We start from the raw sequence: 20,589 nt of genomic DNA, 5'->3' as shown, positions 1-20,589 counted from the left end.
TGTAGCCTACAGCCCTGTGGTGGCGAGTCGTGTTTTGCCTCCAGCTAATAAAATGACGTCATTGTGATGTCAGCCATAAAAGAGTCCATTATGTAGCAAATGTGTTGAAACTTGACCTTTCTTAAAGACAACACATTTCTTCAACAACGCTGTGGTTCACATCGGGTTATATTTAGGCACAAAAACCACATGGTTATGGTTTGTTAAAGATCATGTTTTGGCTTCATTTATCAGTTTTTGGTGCCACAGTATCAGCTAGAAATACTGTCTAGTGTCTGTTGGTCTCAAGCAGTGCTCTGCAGTGCTGCTCGGCAGCTGTCTCGTCTACTGTATGTGTTAGGCCATCCACAATCCCCTCCACCTCCAGATAACAAAGCCACCTCATATACATGTAATCTGAACGTCACTTTAGAAACATTGAAATGATGTGTATCACATGTACAACTGTTATGTATCTGGGGTTTGCAGAAATGTACAATGCCAACATTTTCTTCTGGCAACTGGGCTGGTATGACTCTGAAGTCAACAGATAATTAGCTTACAGGACTCTTGTCATCACGGTGTGATTTCCAGCCAAAGCTAAGCTATATTAAGCTAATCGCTAGCTGGCTCTGTATTTAGGAAATCTCTCGGGTGCCACTAGGGCTGCCCCCGATGGTTGACCAAACGTCAGTCGACGAGGAAGGTCATTAGTCGGCAAGATTTATTGGTCACTTAGTTGCAGAAAAATAACAAAACAAAACGAACAAAAAGCCTAACATAACTGGACCATCTGGGGAATTTAATTTCAAAGGACAGACACAGGAAGTGGCCACGCTCAGCAGTCAGACAGTAGCCATGTTAATTTCCAGGGCTGGTACCTGCGGTTATTCCATAGGCTAGTTAATAACATGTCGGGCAGGAAATCCAAAGTGTGGGATCATTCTGAGAAGGTGAAGGACGACCCCAAGGTGATATGTAAACTCATCTTCATTGGTCGACTACAAACATGATGTATCATCTGAAACATGGAAGTAGCTACATGCCCATTAGCCCACAGCGTCATTAACAGGCGGCTCGCTCAGTGTGTGACGTGCACTTGTAGATAAAACATAGGCCTATATTAATGAAGGTTCATTAGTACGGTTTTGTATTTCTCTGTAATGTAGCACAGTGTTAACAATGTTACTGATACTATTCTTTCTTACACCTTCAACTCAAACCATTGTGTTGGGGTTTCTCCAGGACAATAATCCATCAGGTGTGGAGTTTTAAAAGTGAATGAAATTTCGCTGCGGTCTTTTTTTTTTTTTTTTTTTATGTCTGCTTATTGGTTTTTGCAAAACAGTGTAAATACAGTAAAGAAATGTACCAACAGCAAAAGATAAAACAAAACACAAGGGAGCATTGGAGGTAAGACAAAAAAAAGGAGAGGAAAGATGACACATAAGTTATCCCACAAGTTACAGGATACTGACATATGACATCATGGCACAGTTGACCTGTTAAAACATTGCCCATTCATTTTAATTCTTCAATCAAACTAACAACCGGTTGCCAGATTTTCTTAAAGAGTTCCCTCTCTGTTTGACAGGGTGAATCTCATTTCCTCTAAATGTAAAACATGACCGAATTCCTTTAGCCACATATCAAAAGTTGGGAACTTCTCAGGTTTCCAAAACTGAAGCAGCAACTTTCTTGCTAGCAGTGTGGACAGAGAGACTTGAGCTTCATATCCTTCACTGTACCTAAGGAACGGCCTTAGCAAAGAAGTCAAATTAATGACCCCAAAAAGTTCCTGTAATGTATGAACAACTCTGACTTGTATCATATCATGCCTCACATTTAATGAGCTACTGCGAATATTTTCAATCCAGGTTTCCCACACTTCATCTGTGATCTCCGTGCCCAATTCTTCCCGCCAGTTTTCCTTAAATGATTTTGATGATGGGCATTTTAACTTAACTAGAGTGTTATAAAAGTGAGGCACAGCACCTTTAGTATATGGTTTAACAGGTTTCTGCTGATGGAGTGGGACATGAGCCCTTAAATGCAACTGTAGAAAGCGGAAGAAATGTGGAGTAGGGAGCTGAAATGTCTGCTGCAGTTTCTGGAAAGAGGCAAGACGATCGCCAATATACAAATCTTCCAGAGAGGTAATACCCTTAAATGCACGACTGAAGCATATGGGTGTGTCCAGGTATGTTTTAGGGGCACGTCTGCAGCTGTCTAAAGAATAGCGTGAAAGTCAAGAGCGCTCACCAAGCAAACAAAAAAACGACTGCTTGGCTTGAAGCGATCTCAGGCGACTAAGGGGTCTCTGACTGACGATTGGTATCCTCTAATTTCAAGGGGATCAGTTTGCAAACTCTCACACAACTCATGCAGTGTAGTCCAAGTGTCTTTTTTATACTCACTACTAAAACTGAACTAAACAAAACATATCTGTGCTTGCTTCTTCGCCCGTTTTAGGGAAAATGCATGTGTTCGGGAACCTCTGAGGACACCACTGGCAGTGTTAACGGCATTTCTTAGTAGCATGGTGGTAACGTCACTACTTTCTGAGTCAAATAGCTTTTCAGTTGCAAAATTTAAAAGTGATTTTCCCAGGAAAAGCTCTCAAGTGCTGCAGACGTTTTTCTACGGAGGTCTGGATAAAAGTAAGTGATGATGTATGACATCACATACTAATCCTTGAGTTTATTCTGCTTGCTGCTTTGCTATTGACCTTTCTTGGCAAGACCTGCCCTACTCTGCCTCTGACTGGCTACATTGCACTTCTTGACGCATCTCTCGCATGTCTTGCCCACAGACTGTAAATATTTAGTGGATTTCCAGTGGACACCAGAGAAATGGACACAACAAGGGCCAAAACAAGAGCAAGAGAGACAGAGAGCAGTATTAAGAAAGTAGAGAGGAAACAGAAACATACTGATGTGACGTGTTATTTGCAGGACATGTTTATGTTCTAATGTCCCCCCAAAAAGAAATGTTTTAATTAAGGTTTGTTACAGAAGGAGGCAACCCTTGTTTGCACTGACTGAGTAAGCTGCAAAATTTATTTGTAAGGAATAAAAGAAACAACTTGTTACTGTCACTCTGTTGTCCTAAGGTTGTTTTTTATTTTAAATGAGTCAATTGCGCCCCCAAGTGGCAAAAATCCGGTATTACCAACTTGATGGACTGGACCGTTTTTTTTTTTCTCATACCAACCCAACCCTACCTACAAAAAATTGTAACCACGCATCGAGGCAACGCAGAGCTATGATCAGTCCTTCAAACTACATCATTTCCGGCATTTCGCAAGGTTTCACTTCCTGCTGCAGTACCACAACACAGCCATTTTCAAAAGTGGAGCCATTCAACGGGCGTACAGACCATCGACACAGTCACCTCTCTCTTCTTCGTAACATTTGTAATAAGAGCATTTGTTGTTAAGTGTCGATCATTTCGAGCTCCAGTAACAGTCTTTCTCTCTCTGTCGCCATCTTCACTGTGACTAGAGCAAAGCCGGAAGATAAACAAACAATGAACGCTGAGTCTAGGTAGGTATGTAAAAGAACACCACGCCCTCAAGCGCTATGGTGGGGAATTGCATAGTGACATACACCAACAGGACGCAGGACTATGATACGCACACAGCAACTGCGGAGCAACTGCGTGCACGTTGCGTCCAGTGTACGCGGAAGCATAAAGAAACTTTAACTATTAGCGTAGCTCACAGCATTTTCCAAGTAGCTTGCCCAACACTGGCGACTGGATAAATGAGACTTGGATTATACTGCATGAGTTGTGTGAGAGTTTGTAAACAGATGTTCTGATATAATATTGCTGTTGTCAAACCTGGTCCCCAATCAATCAATAAATCAATATGTTCACTGTTTACTGTGGAGGCATGCAAGAAAAAGTTTTCTTATTGAATTCAAGGTATCACAGCATGGCTAATTAATTTACAGATGATCATTTTGTGGTTGAAGTATTGTTCTTTACATTCCCTGCTCTAAGTGAAGCATATATAAACATGTGCATGTAAGCTTGTGATTGCTCCTCCTTAAATATTTGCATTAGTGTTCATGAATTAGTGGTTTACACAAGAATGTGAGGGCAAAGTGTGTGTGTGTGTGTGTGTGTGTGTGTGTGTGTGTGTGTGTGTGTGTGTGTGTGTGTGTGTGTGTGTGTGGCGGCATTGTGCAGCACGCACCTTTGACTTTGCAGGAATGCAACTGCTCAACCCTTCCAGTGTTGTTATCCTTCTCAGCCGGCCACTGGTAGATATACAGAGCTGTGTGGGAGGAGCCAGCGTCCAGCACGATCCCATACTGGAGTGGAGACAGAGGGAGGAATCCCAGTTCAGTGCTCAGTGACAGTTCACTTTGGAAGTTTTCCATCCAGACAAGCAGTTTAAACATCCAGTGTAATGACTGTAAAGAATTATATCAGCAATATGTTTATCTTCATCTGAAACTATGGCATGAAAAAAGCACTCTAGACTTTCTAATCAATGAAAGCTGTGAGATCCTTCCTGTGTCTGCATCTGCTACAAAAGGAGCGCTGATTTAATATTCTTATCAACATCCACCAGCCTTATTTGGTGTTGGATTTCTAGAACCAGTTGCACAGGTTGAGGTCATATTGACAAGAGACCATATTTGGCTTGTGGACTTTGGACAGAGATCCTACTGTAACGCTCCCACAGAGGGACCAGGCTACAACATTTTAGCATTTTCCTCTACCATACCTTGTACTTTTGAGGGAGGGGCTTGTTCTGCAAAACTGCTACCGTCACCAGGGCAACAATCACTATGACACCAATCACAGAGATGATGATGGTCACAGGCGTGTGCCAGGGGTTCTTCTCTTTCATCTCTGAGAGCGGGGGCGGAGAGACAGCCAGCCAGCGAGCCAGACAGAAAGACAGACAGGAAGGAGAAGCGAGAGGGTTGCCGGGGGTAGAAAGGGGAAGATGGGGACACATTGGAAAGAGGAATGGGGTGTTAGCCAATCTTGCATCCAGATGTGAGTGATGTCACAGCCTGTGTGTTTGTTTGTATGTAGGAAAGAGAGAGAAACAGAGTAAGTCTGGGGGTTTTGCGAAAGTGTTTTAATTGTGTTGTTTTGTAACCAAGGACTACAGATGGATTTCTGATTTGGCACGTCTGATCTCATGCCAAGCTGCTCATTGATTCTATGAGGGTTGTTATTTCGCCCGCAGCACATTTGAAAGGACATCCCACCAAAGTACTTTGTGAGTGCTGAAAGATCAACAAGATTTCCCCCCTTTGGAAAATGATGAAAAGGAAGTTTCACGCTCATTACTGTGGAAATAGATCCAATGTTTATACAAGAGAGCAATCAGCTGCAATCAAAAAATGGTTAAGATTAACGCTGCAGCAGTGAGTCACTGTTAGCCAGCCATAATTAATAATTTCCACATCCCGTTAAAGGTATTATTTCAATCCTAAATATATATTTGATCACTGTTTGGCGCCCATTCCTTCCTAAGTGTACACTGAGTTTCCACTGTTTACCAATGGCACTTACAACACACACAAGTGCACACAGATGGTATTATATGTCCGTATATATTCAGTTTTCAAAGGGAACAAAAAAGGGCGTCTGTATTTACAAGCCTGTTGTGATGGAAAAGAGTGATGAACATGACACCAACCTGAATCTCAAGTACACACACTTGCGCACACACACGCACACACACACACACACCGTTGTTTGCTCATTAACAGGGTAAGTAAACTGGCACACACTACCTAGGCGCACATGACAGCTGGCAAAGTACACACACCGTGGAGACTGACCCGACTGCAGAGAACAGTACACATTTCATGATGACACAGTAAGCCACAAACACACACGGGGGAGCTTTTCCGCCGTGCCGCATCAGCAGGACTCGCAGCACTGATAGTAAACCTGACCTTTGTCCAGTGTGGGAAAACACACAAAAACTTAAAGCGCGTTAAAGCCGATGGCGAAAAGAGAGAGTGAAAGGGAGTACTTACCTCTGCTGTCTACTTCAATGAACTTACACTGACAGGGGAGGCAGAGAGGCAGAGAGGGGGAGGGAGAGGAAAATGTGGGGAGGAGAGGAAGACGAGAGAGTGGACAGAGGGAGGTAGCACAGTGATAAGATGAGGAGAGGTTTTTTCCGCCGTGGCCGGACGGAGGATTAGAATAGAGCTGTGTGTGTGTGTGTGTGTGTGTGTGTTTGTGTCTTTCTGCTGGAGCGGCTCTGAAGCACTGAGTTTGGCATTTCCTCCCCAAGCTGGGGCAGCGAAGCCGGTCACTATGGAGACACAGCTAAAGTGTGTTTGTGCGTGTGTCAGCGCGCTCTGTGTGCATGTGAGCCCCTTAAAAGGGACTCTCTCTGTGTTCCTGTGAACTAATGAGAGTCACTCGCTCCAGCACAACTCTTCCCTCGGCTCATTCTGTGGGATGTGTCGGAGGGAGGGGAAGTGGGGACTCCCTTGTTTAGCTGTTTTTATCGCTGGCAGGCTGTGATGTCATCTCTGTGACGGATCGGAATCCCCTGCTTTTCTCCAAGGCTGTGTGTGTGTGTGTGTGTGTGTGTGTGTGTGTGTGTGTGTGCTGGAAGAATAGGGGTTGCTGTTGTGTGTGTATGTGTGTGTGTGCAGGCCTAAAACTTGACTTGCCTGCTAATTTGTTCCATTCACAGATCCATGCTGTTATTTCCTTCTCCTGCTGCACGCACGCAGATACACAAACACACACCTCAACACTAGAATTACTGTAAACTTAGGATCTATGTCCCTTATCGTTCCCTATGCTTCCTCCTCTTGAGAGAGCTGAGTGACTCAAATCCCGTAATTGTTTGACCATTCCACTGAGCAAACAACCACAGTTCACAGCTATTTTACTTCTTTTGAAAACATTACCCAGGGGCTGTCTAAACCAGATAGTCTGGCTATTCATCAACTCACTGTACTCTGTGATAAGAGTGATAGGAATGCACTGATTGTAAAATTCTGTACTGATATATATGTTTAAAACAACATTTTGGCTGATAGCTGATGTTTATTTTGAGTTTGTTGTCATTTATTCCCCCTTTTGTGCCACCAAAACAAAGAAATTTTCATTATAAAAAAAGTTTTAAAGTCATTTAATCCTGCGTTATACTATTGTTGAACGAGCACAAATTCAATCATACACATTTATGAAACAACCTTTAAAATAACCTTCTGTCACATGAGAAACGTGTTTTTAAATAACTGATACAGAACAGACAACCATTCACACTCACATTCACACCTACGGACAATTTAGTCACCAATTAACCTGCATGTCTTTGGACTGTGGGAGGAAGCTGGAGAAAACCCACGCTGACACAGGGAGAACATGCAAACTCTGCACAGAAGGGCTCCCCCATCCTGGGTTTGAACCAGCAACCCTCTTGCTGTGAGGCAACAATGCTACTGCACCACCATATCAACGAGTATCTCCTTTAAACAACTGTATTAATTCAAGCATCTCATGAAAAACTACAATGTACAAGATTACATTTGAACACATCACGAGAACATAATGTTTAACCTACGCCCAATACTCATTTTTACTCAATAGAACTTGAACATGTCATAATGTAACTGCAACTTCCTGTGAGCTGTTAGTTCTCGCCACCAGCTGCTAACAGCTAATGTTAACGTGCTCTCTTCCTGCTGATTTCAACACTTGGTGGGGTCTGTGCTGAGTGTGTATGTTCTCCCTGTGTCAGCGTGAGTCAGCCAATACCCCAGTTTCCTCCCACAAATTGTCCGTAGGTGTGAATGTGAGTGTGAATGGTTGTCTGTCTCTATGTGCCAGCCCTGTGATAGTCTGGCGACCTGTCCAGGGTGTACCCTGCCTCTCACCCAATGTCAGCTGGGATAGGCTGCAGCCTCCCCGTGACCCATGACAGGATAAGTGGTTATAGAAATGAATAAATGTAGCATTATCAGGGAAACAATCGGGTGTGTTCCCTGATGAGCCAATAGTGAGTTTACTGTGTTCTATCGTCCAGAAGACGTCCCAAGGAAGATCTGTTTGTCCCAAACATGTTTTCTATTGTCCCGGGATAATGACACCTTTGCTTTTTAGCATGTGCAAAATTTGTGACACAACAGAAAGACATCGACCACCACTACTGGTGATCTTATTTGCTGATCGGCTGGTGGCAGTCAACAAGGCGAATACTGGCCGATAACGATATGCAGCCAACATATTGGTGCAACCCTAGTAAATGACCTAAACTTTTGTTACAGTCAGACTGATCTCTTTGCTCTTGAGGTACAGAAGAAGGAGAGCGAGACATGTGACAGGTCTCATTACTTTAGGCACAAACGTGACCCTCCACATGCCTGACCCTCTGACACCTGGACCCCTCTGATAGAAACCATAAACAGAGAAAACTGCCAAGACTTTAGGTTTCTTTAATGGGTTTTGGTTTACAGCTTGTCTTCAGCTTTGCCAGAAAATCAAACCAAATCTGGGCAAAGTGGAAGAAGTCTGGGTGGAGCTGTGCTAAGATAAGACGAAAAACTACTAGTTTAATCTGGACTCAAATTCTTTACAATGCAATATATGAAATTGCTTTCAGTTAACTTTTTTTTTTTTTTTTACAGTGCATGGGGAAAACATCGAATGAATTGGTATTAAAATGACAATTCTAAAGATATTACCAGTCACAGCTTTTATATTGAAGTAGACACACACCACCATTAAGGGCTCATACAGCGCCGGGCTCAGTGAAAGTCCAGTCACCAACTCTGACTGTATTGTCTGTGCTACATCATAGAAGTTCAGTATGTTGATTTAGTGGGATTATGACCACGTCATTTCACTGTGCAAACAACCAAAGTTCATGGATATTTTTCAGGGCATTTTTAGCCTTTAATGGATAGGACAGACAAGTGTGAAAGGGGGGGAGAGAGAGAGAGAGAGAGAGACATGCAGCAAAGGGCCACAGGCTGGAGTTGAACCCGGGCCGCTGCGGCAACAGCCTTGTACATGGGGCACCTGCTCTACCACTAAGCCACCGACGCCCCGATATTTTTCTTTCTTTCTTTTGAAAACATTAGGGGCTGTCTAAACCAGATACAGTCTGGCTGAAAGTAACAATAAAATGAATAAAGCACCACCAGAGAGAATTACCAGAACAAACTGAAAGCATGAAAGAAGAGTTGGACGTGTCCAAATGCACAGGTCAGGTCTGTGATTACTTTAGGCTCAAATGTGACTCTCCGCATGACTGACCCTCTAACACTTTGACACTAGAGTTTTCTTCTTATAGATTTTGGTTTATTTTGGTTTACAGCTTGTTCACAGTTTTGCAAGATAATGGAGCCAAATTTGTGCAAAGCGGAGAAAGTCTTGGTGTAGCTGTGATAAGATCAGAGACAGAGGATATACTACTTGTTTAATCTGGACTCAAATTCTTTAAATGCAGCCTAGAAAGTTGTCAGTTAATGTTTTTTACAGTGTACGGGGAAAATGAAGTATTCATCGGCATAAAAATGAACATTCTAAAAACAGTAAACATAAATTACAAGACACGGACAGCTTTTATATTAAAGAAGACTTAAGCTGCGATTTCACTGAAACACTTTAGGTATAATTTCCTTAGAACCGATACGAAACCTGTATGATCATGTCGGTAACGCTTTGTTTCCACATAGCTCTGTGTACGTATGTTGGTCAACTGGAAGTCCATTTGTTCCTGTGAGAACTTTCATGATCTCTGATGTGTTTGCAAAACTGCTTCTTGTTGTTTTTCTTCTGGTCTGGATTTGTGTGGAGTACGTTATAGTACGTATAAAAAAAAATTGAACCCTTGTGGCAGTCTTCAGACAGACAGTATGAGCTATGCCACAGAAAGTTAGCGTAAAAACAAGTTAGCTAACAGATTGACGATAAGCTCTATTATGTGTTGTTCTACCTAAAAAGTTCAACAACATATTTAGCTAACATTGCTAACGTTAGCATGCCAGCTGTGTAACAGTGCCTTCATGCCCAGCCAATGTTTGTATGTGGCCCTATGTGGGTAGTAACTGCACTGAAAATTGGGCTTGATTGTCAGCAGGTTCCATAATGGCCCCATGCCAGTTGTCCACATAGGTGGGTTTAACCGTAGGCCCCAGATTAGATGCCCATTTTGGGTTGACACCCACTTGGTGCCCAGGTAGCCATAGCATAACCCATGTGGGCCCACAGGTAAACCAACCCATGTGGGCATGGGGCCAATATGGAACCCATGGACAATCCCATATAGGGCCCATTTGTTTAGCCCATGTACTACCCACATGGGCCCCACGTGCAAATGTTGGCCGGGTAGTGGTTGGACGTCTTTTAAGAAAACAAAAAAAATCACTAAACTGGCTACACACCTGGCAGGCCAACCGCCTTACTTATTGCCGCCATTAAGTCTGCACGGTATGTAAAAACAATCATATTGCGATTATTTTAACAGATGTTGCGATGGTAACGTGAGCCAAGAATTTAGTAGGAATGATCTCTTTTGCATATCTTTTTTTGTAGGGGGGTCTGTACCGAACAAGCATGTTCCCTTACATCTGGAATATGTTTTGTGGGCCAGGTGCATTACTGTAGCACCACAATGCTCATTTATAATGGTATGTTGTGACACATTTTTCCTTTTACGAAAATTTGCAGCTCCGATGGAAACACAAAAATAACTGTTCTAATGAATGCTGAACATATGTTGATGGAATTCAAAGGCCTGAGCCGCATTGTTGAAATCAGGGAAATAATCATCCATGACATTGACAATCTTTTCGATAACACTAAAATACATTTTCTATAAGTTACTCCGGTTATTATATTCTCTCCAAATCTCACTCATGCTCCCACTGTTGTTTCCCTGCAACAAGTAACATCTCGTGATATTTCAGAATGAGACTTCTGCTTAACGAGTAATTGACAGACAGTGATGATGTTTAATTGCCCTCTGTGCCTCTACTGCAGCTCGTTGCTAGCTCGCTCCACACTGGACCAATTTCAAAAATTGTTTACATCAGTTCCTTTAACCAGTTTACACAGGAAAGTAGGGTCCAGCTTAAAAGATGCCTTTACTTGAACTGGACTCCTTGGTGGAAACGAGGTCAGACATCAAAGGCTTACATAGTACCCGTCTTAGTGGTGGTCCAACCACTAACTCTTACTGCATGACTGTCTGTGCTACATCACAGAAGGCCAGCATGTTGCTTCAGCGGGATTATGGTATTCATTCATCAAATCTTTCCTTGAAGGCGTGCAGCCGCAGTGAAGACTGAAACCACATATGACTGCCACATATGTTTATTGTTTTACAACATCTTCACATGCCTTAATTTGTACCGTCATTACTATAGCTGCACATATAAAATGTATGAGGACAGCTGCGATGTGTCTGCAGGCGAAGTAAACAGCCAGCCATGGCATTAATGAGCAACTCCATTAATGACAGCTGGCACCAGTTACAAACCCCCTGCTTTATTACAGAGCAAATCAAAGTCTGTGAGGAAAGTGGTTGGAGTAGAGGCGTAAAGGTGCCCCGCGTTGACCTGACCTCACCCTTCCTTCCAGTTGATGTCAAGTTTGAGAAGTGTTAAGCAAGCATTGAGATATTTAGTTTCATGTCAGAGTTCCTCCTTAATTTGCGTTCACAGTAACATGAGGAAAGATGGCTACATTACAGTACGTGTCACCACTTAGTAATGATGGTGCTCTTGGCAGGCAAACCGATACAGACACATTGTCATGAGCACATGTTGAGACAGAAAACAGGGCTTACCTGAGAGGCAAATTAAGCGCATGAGATCATAGAGGAGCTGTCTCGGAACATCAGCGCAGACTGGGACAGACTTTTGGGACACACGATCACACAGTTTTGTGTGTCCGTGCGTGTCTGTGCTTGTGAGGAATTTTTATGGACATTAGGTGTTCTCTAATGACCACAACTACATGCTTAACCTTGACCCTTGGCCTATCCTGAAGTCTAATCTCGACCCTAAAACCAAGTCTTAACTTTCAAGCAGCCATGTGACAAAGTGAGGATCAACCAAAATGTCCTCAACACACACACATAAGCCTGCTCATCTGCACACACATACAATCTTGCACCACAGATTTTCCATTTCCGACTCTTCTGTGAACTAAATGTAGTGTGAAGGTGATTCAGGCTACGACATGCGGAAAGACAGAGTGGTGGGAATAGGAAAGCACCGCGACATGGAAGTGGAAAACATAACACCCACCATCTGTGTATGTCTCTTTCTCGGTCCTTGTGTGTGAGTTTGATGCAAATATTTTAAGGATTTTAAGAGATTTTTGCCAAGCTATAGTAAGCATTGGTGCGTGATTGACTTAACTTTCACTTGTCAGAAGGTAGTAAGGTAGGCCTACAAATGACTGTGAAGGGAGACTCTACATTAACTTGCAGTAGAAATGTTGTTTGGACGAGCAGCATTCGGATCATGCGCCTATAAAAACTATGTTCAACAGCTGTGACACATAAAATAACATTCACAGCACAAAGCCGTTGACTGCCTTACACACATTCTTCTTGCCTTCAGATGGCAATTTATTACGTTTACTACTAAGTTTATTTCCTCAACCCTAAACTTGAATTGTAAAACATGCAATGGAGCCCCCAGAAATGTTTCATAGGGGTGGACAGATGGGGCCACTGAAAATCTTGGGGTGTCACGCCGAATTCAAAAGCAATAACTGAATATTAGAAATTCTATGTCAAAGCTACGTCAATATGAGAGTAAAGGATTTCTTATTTTACGGTTAATATTACTAGTTATTTATGTGCACTCATTCATTCATTTCCTGTCACCGCCTATCCTGTTAGGGGTCGTGGGGGTGCTGGAGCCTATCCCAGCTGACATTGGGTGAGAGGCAGGGTACACCCTGGACAGGTCACCAGACTATCACAGGGCTGACACATAGAGACAGACAACCATTCACACTCACATTCACACCTACGGATAATTTAGAGTCACCAATTAACCTGCATGTCTTTGGACTGTGGGAGGAAGCTGGAGTACCTGGAGGAAACCCACACTGACACAGAGAGAACATGCAAACTCAGGTTGTCCTCTTCCTTAAAAGGACAAATAAAAGCTTCAGTTTTAAGACATGCATTTATTGTAAAGAATAAAACATATACTGGGAACGTGTCTGAAGTTTGGGGGAGATACTTGGGTTCCCATGCAAACCATTTTCATTCAGATATCCTGAAGTGAGAATTCCAGGGACCCCATTGAAAATGACCTTGCCAGTTGTTCCCTTGCCAAAATGTAGTTAAACTTTTTATTTTAACTTTTAATTTAGCCCCCTTCCCAACAAGCTATGCTGAGCTAGCTTAAAAAATGAACGCCCTACAGCCTCTTAAAGACAGTAGTGTCAGTAGTGTACTATTATTTTCTCTGGGCAAAAAGAAGTCTAAAGTTCAAACTAGGTTTTACCAGTTTAAAAGTACAGCACTTTGTTGTCATACAAACACAGGCCCACACACACACACACACACACACACACACACACACACGCATAGAGGCCAAGTTACACAGTTCTAGGTTTGCCTAATTTGCCATCGTCACACAAAGCAGCACACAAATGAAGTTTATACTGTCAGTATGTTGAAGCCTAGTCAGATCAGGACATATGACATAATAGAGTCTCCACCCGTGTTGACGTGAAACTACAGTCTCATAAATCTTCTGTGATAAGGAGATACAAACACAACGGAGGAGGAGATAGGAGGAGGGTGTTTTAAATCAGCAGATGCCGAGAGGGTTGTTTCCTTATGTTCAGCAGTGAGTCAAAGGGTGACACAGTCGGGGATAGACGCTGCGGTTTCACAATGACGGGAAGACGAGACAAAGACGTCCCTGCGAGGCAGGTCTTAAATTATTGCGCTGCTCTGATGGTTAGGCTCTAACAAGTCATAAGCCTGTGTGTGGACACACGTACACGAATCTTGTAGACGCAATACATGTGTTACACAGGCGTCGTCACCACAAATCCTTTAACACCGGTGTTTTAAATCCTTTAATTTAGTAAAATTAGCAGGACAGTGGAAAAACATTCAATTACAAGGGAAGGGCCTGCATTACATTTTTAGTAAATAAATGTAAACAACTTTCAGCTGTAACGTTTGATTACGTACTTAGAGTTAAAGGACTCAGTGTCCCGTATCAGGATTTTCATGCTTTAAGCACAATTTAAGAAGAAAGGAAATGATGAAGGATGAAAGGACAGAGGCAAGGAAGTAAAGATAGAAGGACATAAGGGGAAGACGGGATGTTAAAAGTGCAACATTTTAAAGTCGAGGAGTAAAGTCAGAAGTTTCAGCGCAGAAATACTTTGGTTAGGAACCTCAGCATTGTAATAATATTTAGTTGCGTATGCTCAAACCTGCAGGAAAGCTCAAATGCACAAGATCTATTTTTTCCCAATGAACAGGAAGAAGACAACAATAATTTCAATAGAAAGCACTTAGCAATGACAGGAAGTGCAGACTCGATTTGATACATTGAATTATCGTACTTCATTATGTGCTTCTGAGTAAATGGGCCATGTTATGTTCCTCCTGAGCTTAACACCACGCGGGTATACCCGCAAAAGCCAATTTAATGCCCATACACTGTTCCTCCACACATCACACACACACCATTGTTTCTCTGAACACAGTGTCCTTGAGTTGCCACAGCTTCGACTTTTTCCTGTTAATCAGGAAAAGTTTTCTTTGTCCTTAACGCTGAGAGATGACAGCACTCGGCTCTATAAATACTCTCGCCCGGGCTGTTGTGAAACAGCATCGCCTGCTGCTTCCTGTAAAAAGGGAACCTCTGGCAGCGTCATATGATTGGAAGTGAGGGGAAGTACCACAGAGAAGTGGTCTGTCCTCATGGGTTGGTGAGTCCAGCCTGACCTCGCCTGCAGGACAGGCTGATAACCCTGGACTACATCTGACCTTCAGCAGAGAGGAAAAAGACATCACTGTTTCATTAGAAAGGAACTATACATCCCTGGCTGGAGTGAAATATTGGTCACAGATCAAAATGTATTCTCACAATGGTGACTTTACTTTCATCTACATGGAGCATAGATAAGGTATCAGTCAATGAGCTAATTTGGCTTTTGTGTACATTCTGGCATTTTACAAACACTTTTAATACCTGAACAGCCTAAAGTACACCAAATTATGATACTGTGACAAAAAAAGGGGCAAGTTGTCTAAAATAAAGGAACATATTTTCTCACTTTAGTGATGTCTGTGCAGATAGTTTGGTTTAATTTGTTCAGGTTTTGAGATAGTTCAACCAAATAACAAAAAGGCAAGGTTGAGGCAGAGCTGACCCTTTAATCTACATGGGGAGGCAGGCATCACTCGCTAAACATAACCAAATGTAACTTCTCTATGTCGTCAAATACTGATGCTTCGTGTATGCATCTGTGTGACGTAGAACTGAAGCAGTGGCGGTTAGGTTAAGGCAACAAAACTACTTGGTTAGGTTTAAAAAATAGACTCATGTTTCGTCTTGTTCATGATAATACTGGTATAATTTTTAATATCATATGAACATTCAACACTTATTCGACTTCGATTTTGTCATATGATGTTCTTCCGTTACCGTTACCGTTCCGTTAACTGTGGCGTCCTGAATGTTTCATGAACAGCCCCGGACTTCTCAGACTCTTTTAGTGACTTACCGCTCAGAGGGAACTCACTCAGCTGCTCCTCTGGCAGCAGCACAGCGTCTCTCCCTCTCCTCTCTCACCGTGCGTACTAATTTGTCATATTGTCAGGAATATCATTATTGCAAAAGTACCCTGAAATATTGTGATATTATTTTCCGGCCATATTGCCCACCCCTAGTTTTGGCATAAGATTAGTAAGTCAATACGTAACGAGAGTAACATCGGGACAAGTGTAGTCTCCTGGGTGAAACTCTCCTCTCGTCAAGCCCGTCCTACACACACTTTCTTGCTCTTTATAGAACATCAGTTGCTCTCAGCATCAAGTACGCTACAGGTGGATTTACATTTGAGTTAGTTAAAGGCCTGGTGCGTCTCATGAAGACACTAAAGGCTGCCTTTAGCGACTATCACATGCAAAGGGACGTGACAAAGCACCTGTATTTGAAGCTGATATTTTGAGATTGGCCAGACATTATTGAATTCACTCGCTATGTTTCCATCCAAAACTGATTAGAATCATTGGGAAATGCGCATTAAAAGAAATACGAATCCTGTGTGTTTCCATTAAATGTACGGACTTTGGTGAAAACTACGAACTCGTGCGAGTTTCCGCAGAAGTGGAAACAAAACGAGTCTCGCATTCTTCTTCTTCTATGTTTTCTGGTGGTTGGCAACAAGCTTGTAAATGCATTACCGCCTTCCCGACCTGGAGTGTGGATATCACCATGGAGAGAGGTGCGCTATGTCAGACTTAATTCAAACATAACTGTTTCCATCCCCCGTTTTGCGAATCAACATTTTTTCGAATCAACCAAAACCCGGCTAAAGCGAGCGTATTTTAGTTTGTGTGAATCAGGGGATTTTAATTCGAATTTTGGCGTTTCCATCATAATTTTCAGATGCGATACTTCTACAGTAGATGCGTATCTAAACAGGCTGATGGAAACATGGCTACTGATAACCTAAATAGCCTAAAACAAACATACTGGTGCAGATGATAATGCGCTCAGTTGATATTAAAGGGTAAAGAAAACACACCAGTTAGTGGGTGTGAATGGAAATTCATTTTGTGGTGCTTTGAATATTACTTTTTTAAATACCCCATAGTTAAAGGTAAATCACAGTGTCTGGTCATTGTTTCAGGAGACACACATTGTTGCTGACTTTTCAAATGCAGTTTAAAGCAAGAAGCACAAATGAAATTCCACTTACCTGCATTATAACGAGGTGGAGACAGAGTCAGAATATACATTGTGAAACTTCAGCCAATAAAACCAAAACTATCTGCATGGCATACGATTTCTTTTCTGTAATTTCAGTGAACTGACCCTTTGTCTGTCTTGGTGTGCCTTAATCTTAAAACAAACGTCTTGGGTGCAAATAAAATTTGTCTAAACTGGCATTAAAGAGTTAAGTCACCCAAATGACAAAACAGTTTTGGTTTAATCTCTCCAGGTTTCTCTGAGATTTTTGCTTTCACCTCAATTGATGGAGGCGAATGGAATTTAATTTGTGGTGCTCACAGCATTAAAAATGACCTTTTCATGACTTTTTCTCCAGAAACAGTTGTTGTTGACTTTTATTGAAAAGAATAGTGAAAAATAAGGACAATGAGCTGACGTTATATGATCTAATCCAAAGCTGCGTGCTTCTATGATGATGTACAATGTACACATTAAATGATATAGAAGATGAGCTACTATTGTGAACCATGTGATGCTTTGTTTAGTAAGATAACAATAGATATAGATTTTTTTAAATATAGAAGATGCACAAAGACTGAGATATCTGCTCACATATCAAACAAATTAGCCTGTTATCTAGAGGAAGCCTGGGAGAGGAGAGAAAAGCTCTTTACAGAGATAAACAAGCCCTTTCAACAATTAAATCAATCAGTTTCTTAGAAATGGAAATGTTCTTTGTTGATATCTGTAACTTAATTACAACCAATCAACTTTAATCATTCACTTCTATTCAAACTCATTTCGAGAAAGCGGCTTCTTATGGAAACAGTTAAGTTAGTATTTTTTTTTTTTTACTCTGTTTTTAGTTTATTTTAGTTTCTTTTTTCTCTTTCTGCGTGCTTTGCACATGCAAGACAGGAAGGTGATTGCAAAATAATTGTCTTGCATTCTCATGTGGGATGGGTCAAATGATTCAGCAAACCACAAAAATAAAAGATGATGACTGAACATAGTTTAAAGCGAATACTACAAATGCGTTTCCGTTCAGTTACATTATACTGGGATGGAAACACATGCAAAAACTCAGCACAAAAAATCCAATCCATCTGCATTGCATGTGATCTCTTTTTAGTTTGGGTCAACTGGCCCTTTAATCTACACGGGTTTACCAATGTGACTTTAACATGCAGTTATGAGATTGTAAATCCTTAACTTCACTGATACCTTGGTAGCCTCAAATAAACCACTGAGGTGTGAATCATATTTAGCTCAGTTGAAAACTCTGGATTTGGCAGCAGATAAAATTGGATCATACGTCAAACACATGTTGTCTTAAACTTTAACCGGCCTCAGTGAAATGCGTTCAATCAATCATATAACGTTTCGCAGTTAGCCTCAGTCACAAGCCTGATGAACTACCATAAACCTCACATGATGTTGAGAGTGCCTCCGTAAGCCTGCCACTGTTTATCCTCAACACAATCACACGGACCTTTAAACCTCCAGCTGATTCCCACATGCGAAACACACATACACAGGCACCTGCTATTCCACATGCACACTCAGGCACATGCTATGAAAAAGTCACACACCTGCCCCACACTGCTACACAGCTGCTACATGCAATAAGGCGACTCACACAGTTAGAGGAGAACACACACTCACCTGATACTTAACATTAACTGTGCCGACTTGTGGTACATCCTGCAGCTAGACACCCTGAGGGATCAGGATTTCCTGCTCCTGTGTGTGCATGCATGTGTGTGCGTGTGCCAGTCATAGCAGTACACCTACCTCTTTGTGCAGACATGGGTTCTTTCTCAGCAGCAACACAATGCTCTTTCTATTCTTTGCCCCCCTCTCTCTCACTCTCTCTCTCTCTCTCTCTCTTTCTCTCTCTCCTCTCTGTCTCCCCCCCTCTCTCTCTCTCTCTCACTCTTTCTTTCTGTGGTAACACAGCTCTCAGCTCACTGTAATTCTTTTAACCACCTCGTCTCACATACACTCGCTTTATTAGGAGAAGCAGAGCTTCCCTCCTCCCTCCTACTCAGCCCACTCCCCTCCTTCCCAGGCGCCTTTGCCTTCTGTTTACCCCTTTTCCCCTCCTCCTCCTCCTCCTCCTCCTCCTCTCTCTTTCTCTACACCTTTGTCATTCTCACTGCTGCTGTCACTCTTTCACTCCTGCGCTTTCTGCATCTCCCTCTTAATCTGCCTCAGTGCCTTAACTCTCCCGCTCTCTTCCACTGGTGTCTTTTTCATCATTTTCCTTCTGCCTCTCTTTCTCCTTGTCATTGTCTCTGTCTTGTAAAAGTGGGTCAAACATGAAAGCAGTGTTAGATCTGGATGGGAGCTGGAGCTCAAGCTGGAGGGATATTAGAGTAAAGGCAGCGGGTGAGCTCAGCCTCTCGCTTAAATCCTTGATACCAGGCTTCCTCATTTTTATAGCTGTAATCTTAACTCTGTTGAAAGAAATTGGTCTCTAAAAGATTCTACTGAAGTCTTGAACCTCAGATACAGACCCTATAAAGTTAACTTTAAGAGGCGTTATGTAAGATTTCTACATGAAGAGCAGCACAAAGCTTTCAATTCAGGATGATAAAGAAACCTTGAGTCCAGGGCCGTGGCATTGACGCTGCTACCTGTTTGTTGTGTGTGTGTGCTTGTCACACACTTGAACCAAGGCTGAAAAACAAAGCTGTGTCTGTTTTTGAGTCACAGGGGGGTGTCCAGTTCAGATTCCCACACCAGGCTGCTCTTGAACCACAACAATAAACCACTACTCCACAGCACTGATATTTGTAAGAAGAAAAAAAAAATCTGCCACCGTAAGCAGAAACCGTGAATATATGGGTGTGATCAGTATGCATGCTAATGCATATGGCGCAATCAGTACGAGTGGTATTGGGGGAATGTTTGTTTTTATGGTGGGACCGCAGACAGAGGTATTGTTTAGTTTGGAGCTCTCCCAGTGTTTTGTGCAGTGACAGAAGAAAAACGCACATTATTATGACAACAGTAATCCTCCTCACTTAATGATTTTCTAAATTACATGCGGCATACTTCCTTCAAGATGGCAGTAATGTCCTGTCGTTCAGCTTGAATCTGTAAACGCTCCATCAGTCTGTCACAAAATATGAAAATCATCATTAGTGATGGTAAATATCTATTTATCCAGTGGTGTGCACAGTGAGAGGGCGGGGGGCGTTCGGGGGGTTCTGCCTCTGCTACTTATGCTCCGAGTGCCAGAGTCTAAGTACCCCCATGGACCCTTCTAGTCCAAAGTGTCTCCTAAATGCCGATCTAGTTGGTTGATATGCCCCTCTGATGAGCCGAGTTGTCCCTCTATTTTGTAAAATATTACAAAATAAATTTAAAGCTGGAATAGGCAGTTTTATTGGGCAAAAATCCTCAAATACACTTTGAGCATATTGCAGTGTGAGCGGACTGAGAGAAAACTAGACTTCTTCACCTCTGCTTGATGTAATCACGGGTCATTTCAGAGAGAGGGCGTTCCTATTGGCTGTATAAATGCAGATGCACGTCCCTTCACTGAAAGTTTCAGTGGCGGAGAATCCTACAGACAAAGGTACTGTTCAAGCACTGGAAACAACTGCAGACACAGCAAAGCAACCCAAAAAAAGAAGACGGATTTATGAAGAAGAGAATCTCAAAGAGAGTCTGACAGTAAATGAATAAAACGTGTGTCAATATT

General features: G+C 42.3%; 1 protein-coding gene across 5 annotated transcripts in view; it reads right to left on the bottom strand.

The window, feature by feature from the left end:
• The window catches only part of entpd1 (ectonucleoside triphosphate diphosphohydrolase 1), a 29,306-nt gene extending 10,430 nt beyond the window's left edge, over positions 1-18,876 (bottom strand). The window contains exons 1-4 of one of the 5 annotated variants that reach the window (XM_049564126.1): positions 18,812-18,850; positions 18,672-18,766; positions 4,718-4,845; positions 4,181-4,298 (exon numbers count right to left, since the gene is read on the bottom strand). In XM_049564126.1, the coding sequence (XP_049420083.1) occupies positions 4,181-4,298; positions 4,718-4,845; positions 18,672-18,687 (262 nt within the window). In that variant the 5' untranslated portion in view covers positions 18,688-18,766; positions 18,812-18,850. The other 4 variants (XM_049564124.1, XM_049564129.1, XM_049564128.1 and 1 more) reach the window with 4 other exon arrangements.
• Between the last annotated feature and the right edge of the window lie 1,713 nt (positions 18,877-20,589).

Source organism: Epinephelus fuscoguttatus, linkage group LG20, assembly GCF_011397635.1.
Source record: "Epinephelus fuscoguttatus linkage group LG20, E.fuscoguttatus.final_Chr_v1".
In the NCBI taxonomy this organism is placed as follows: Eukaryota; Metazoa; Chordata; class Actinopteri; order Perciformes; family Serranidae; genus Epinephelus; species Epinephelus fuscoguttatus.
This window is presented reverse-complemented; position numbering and strand designations above follow the sequence as displayed.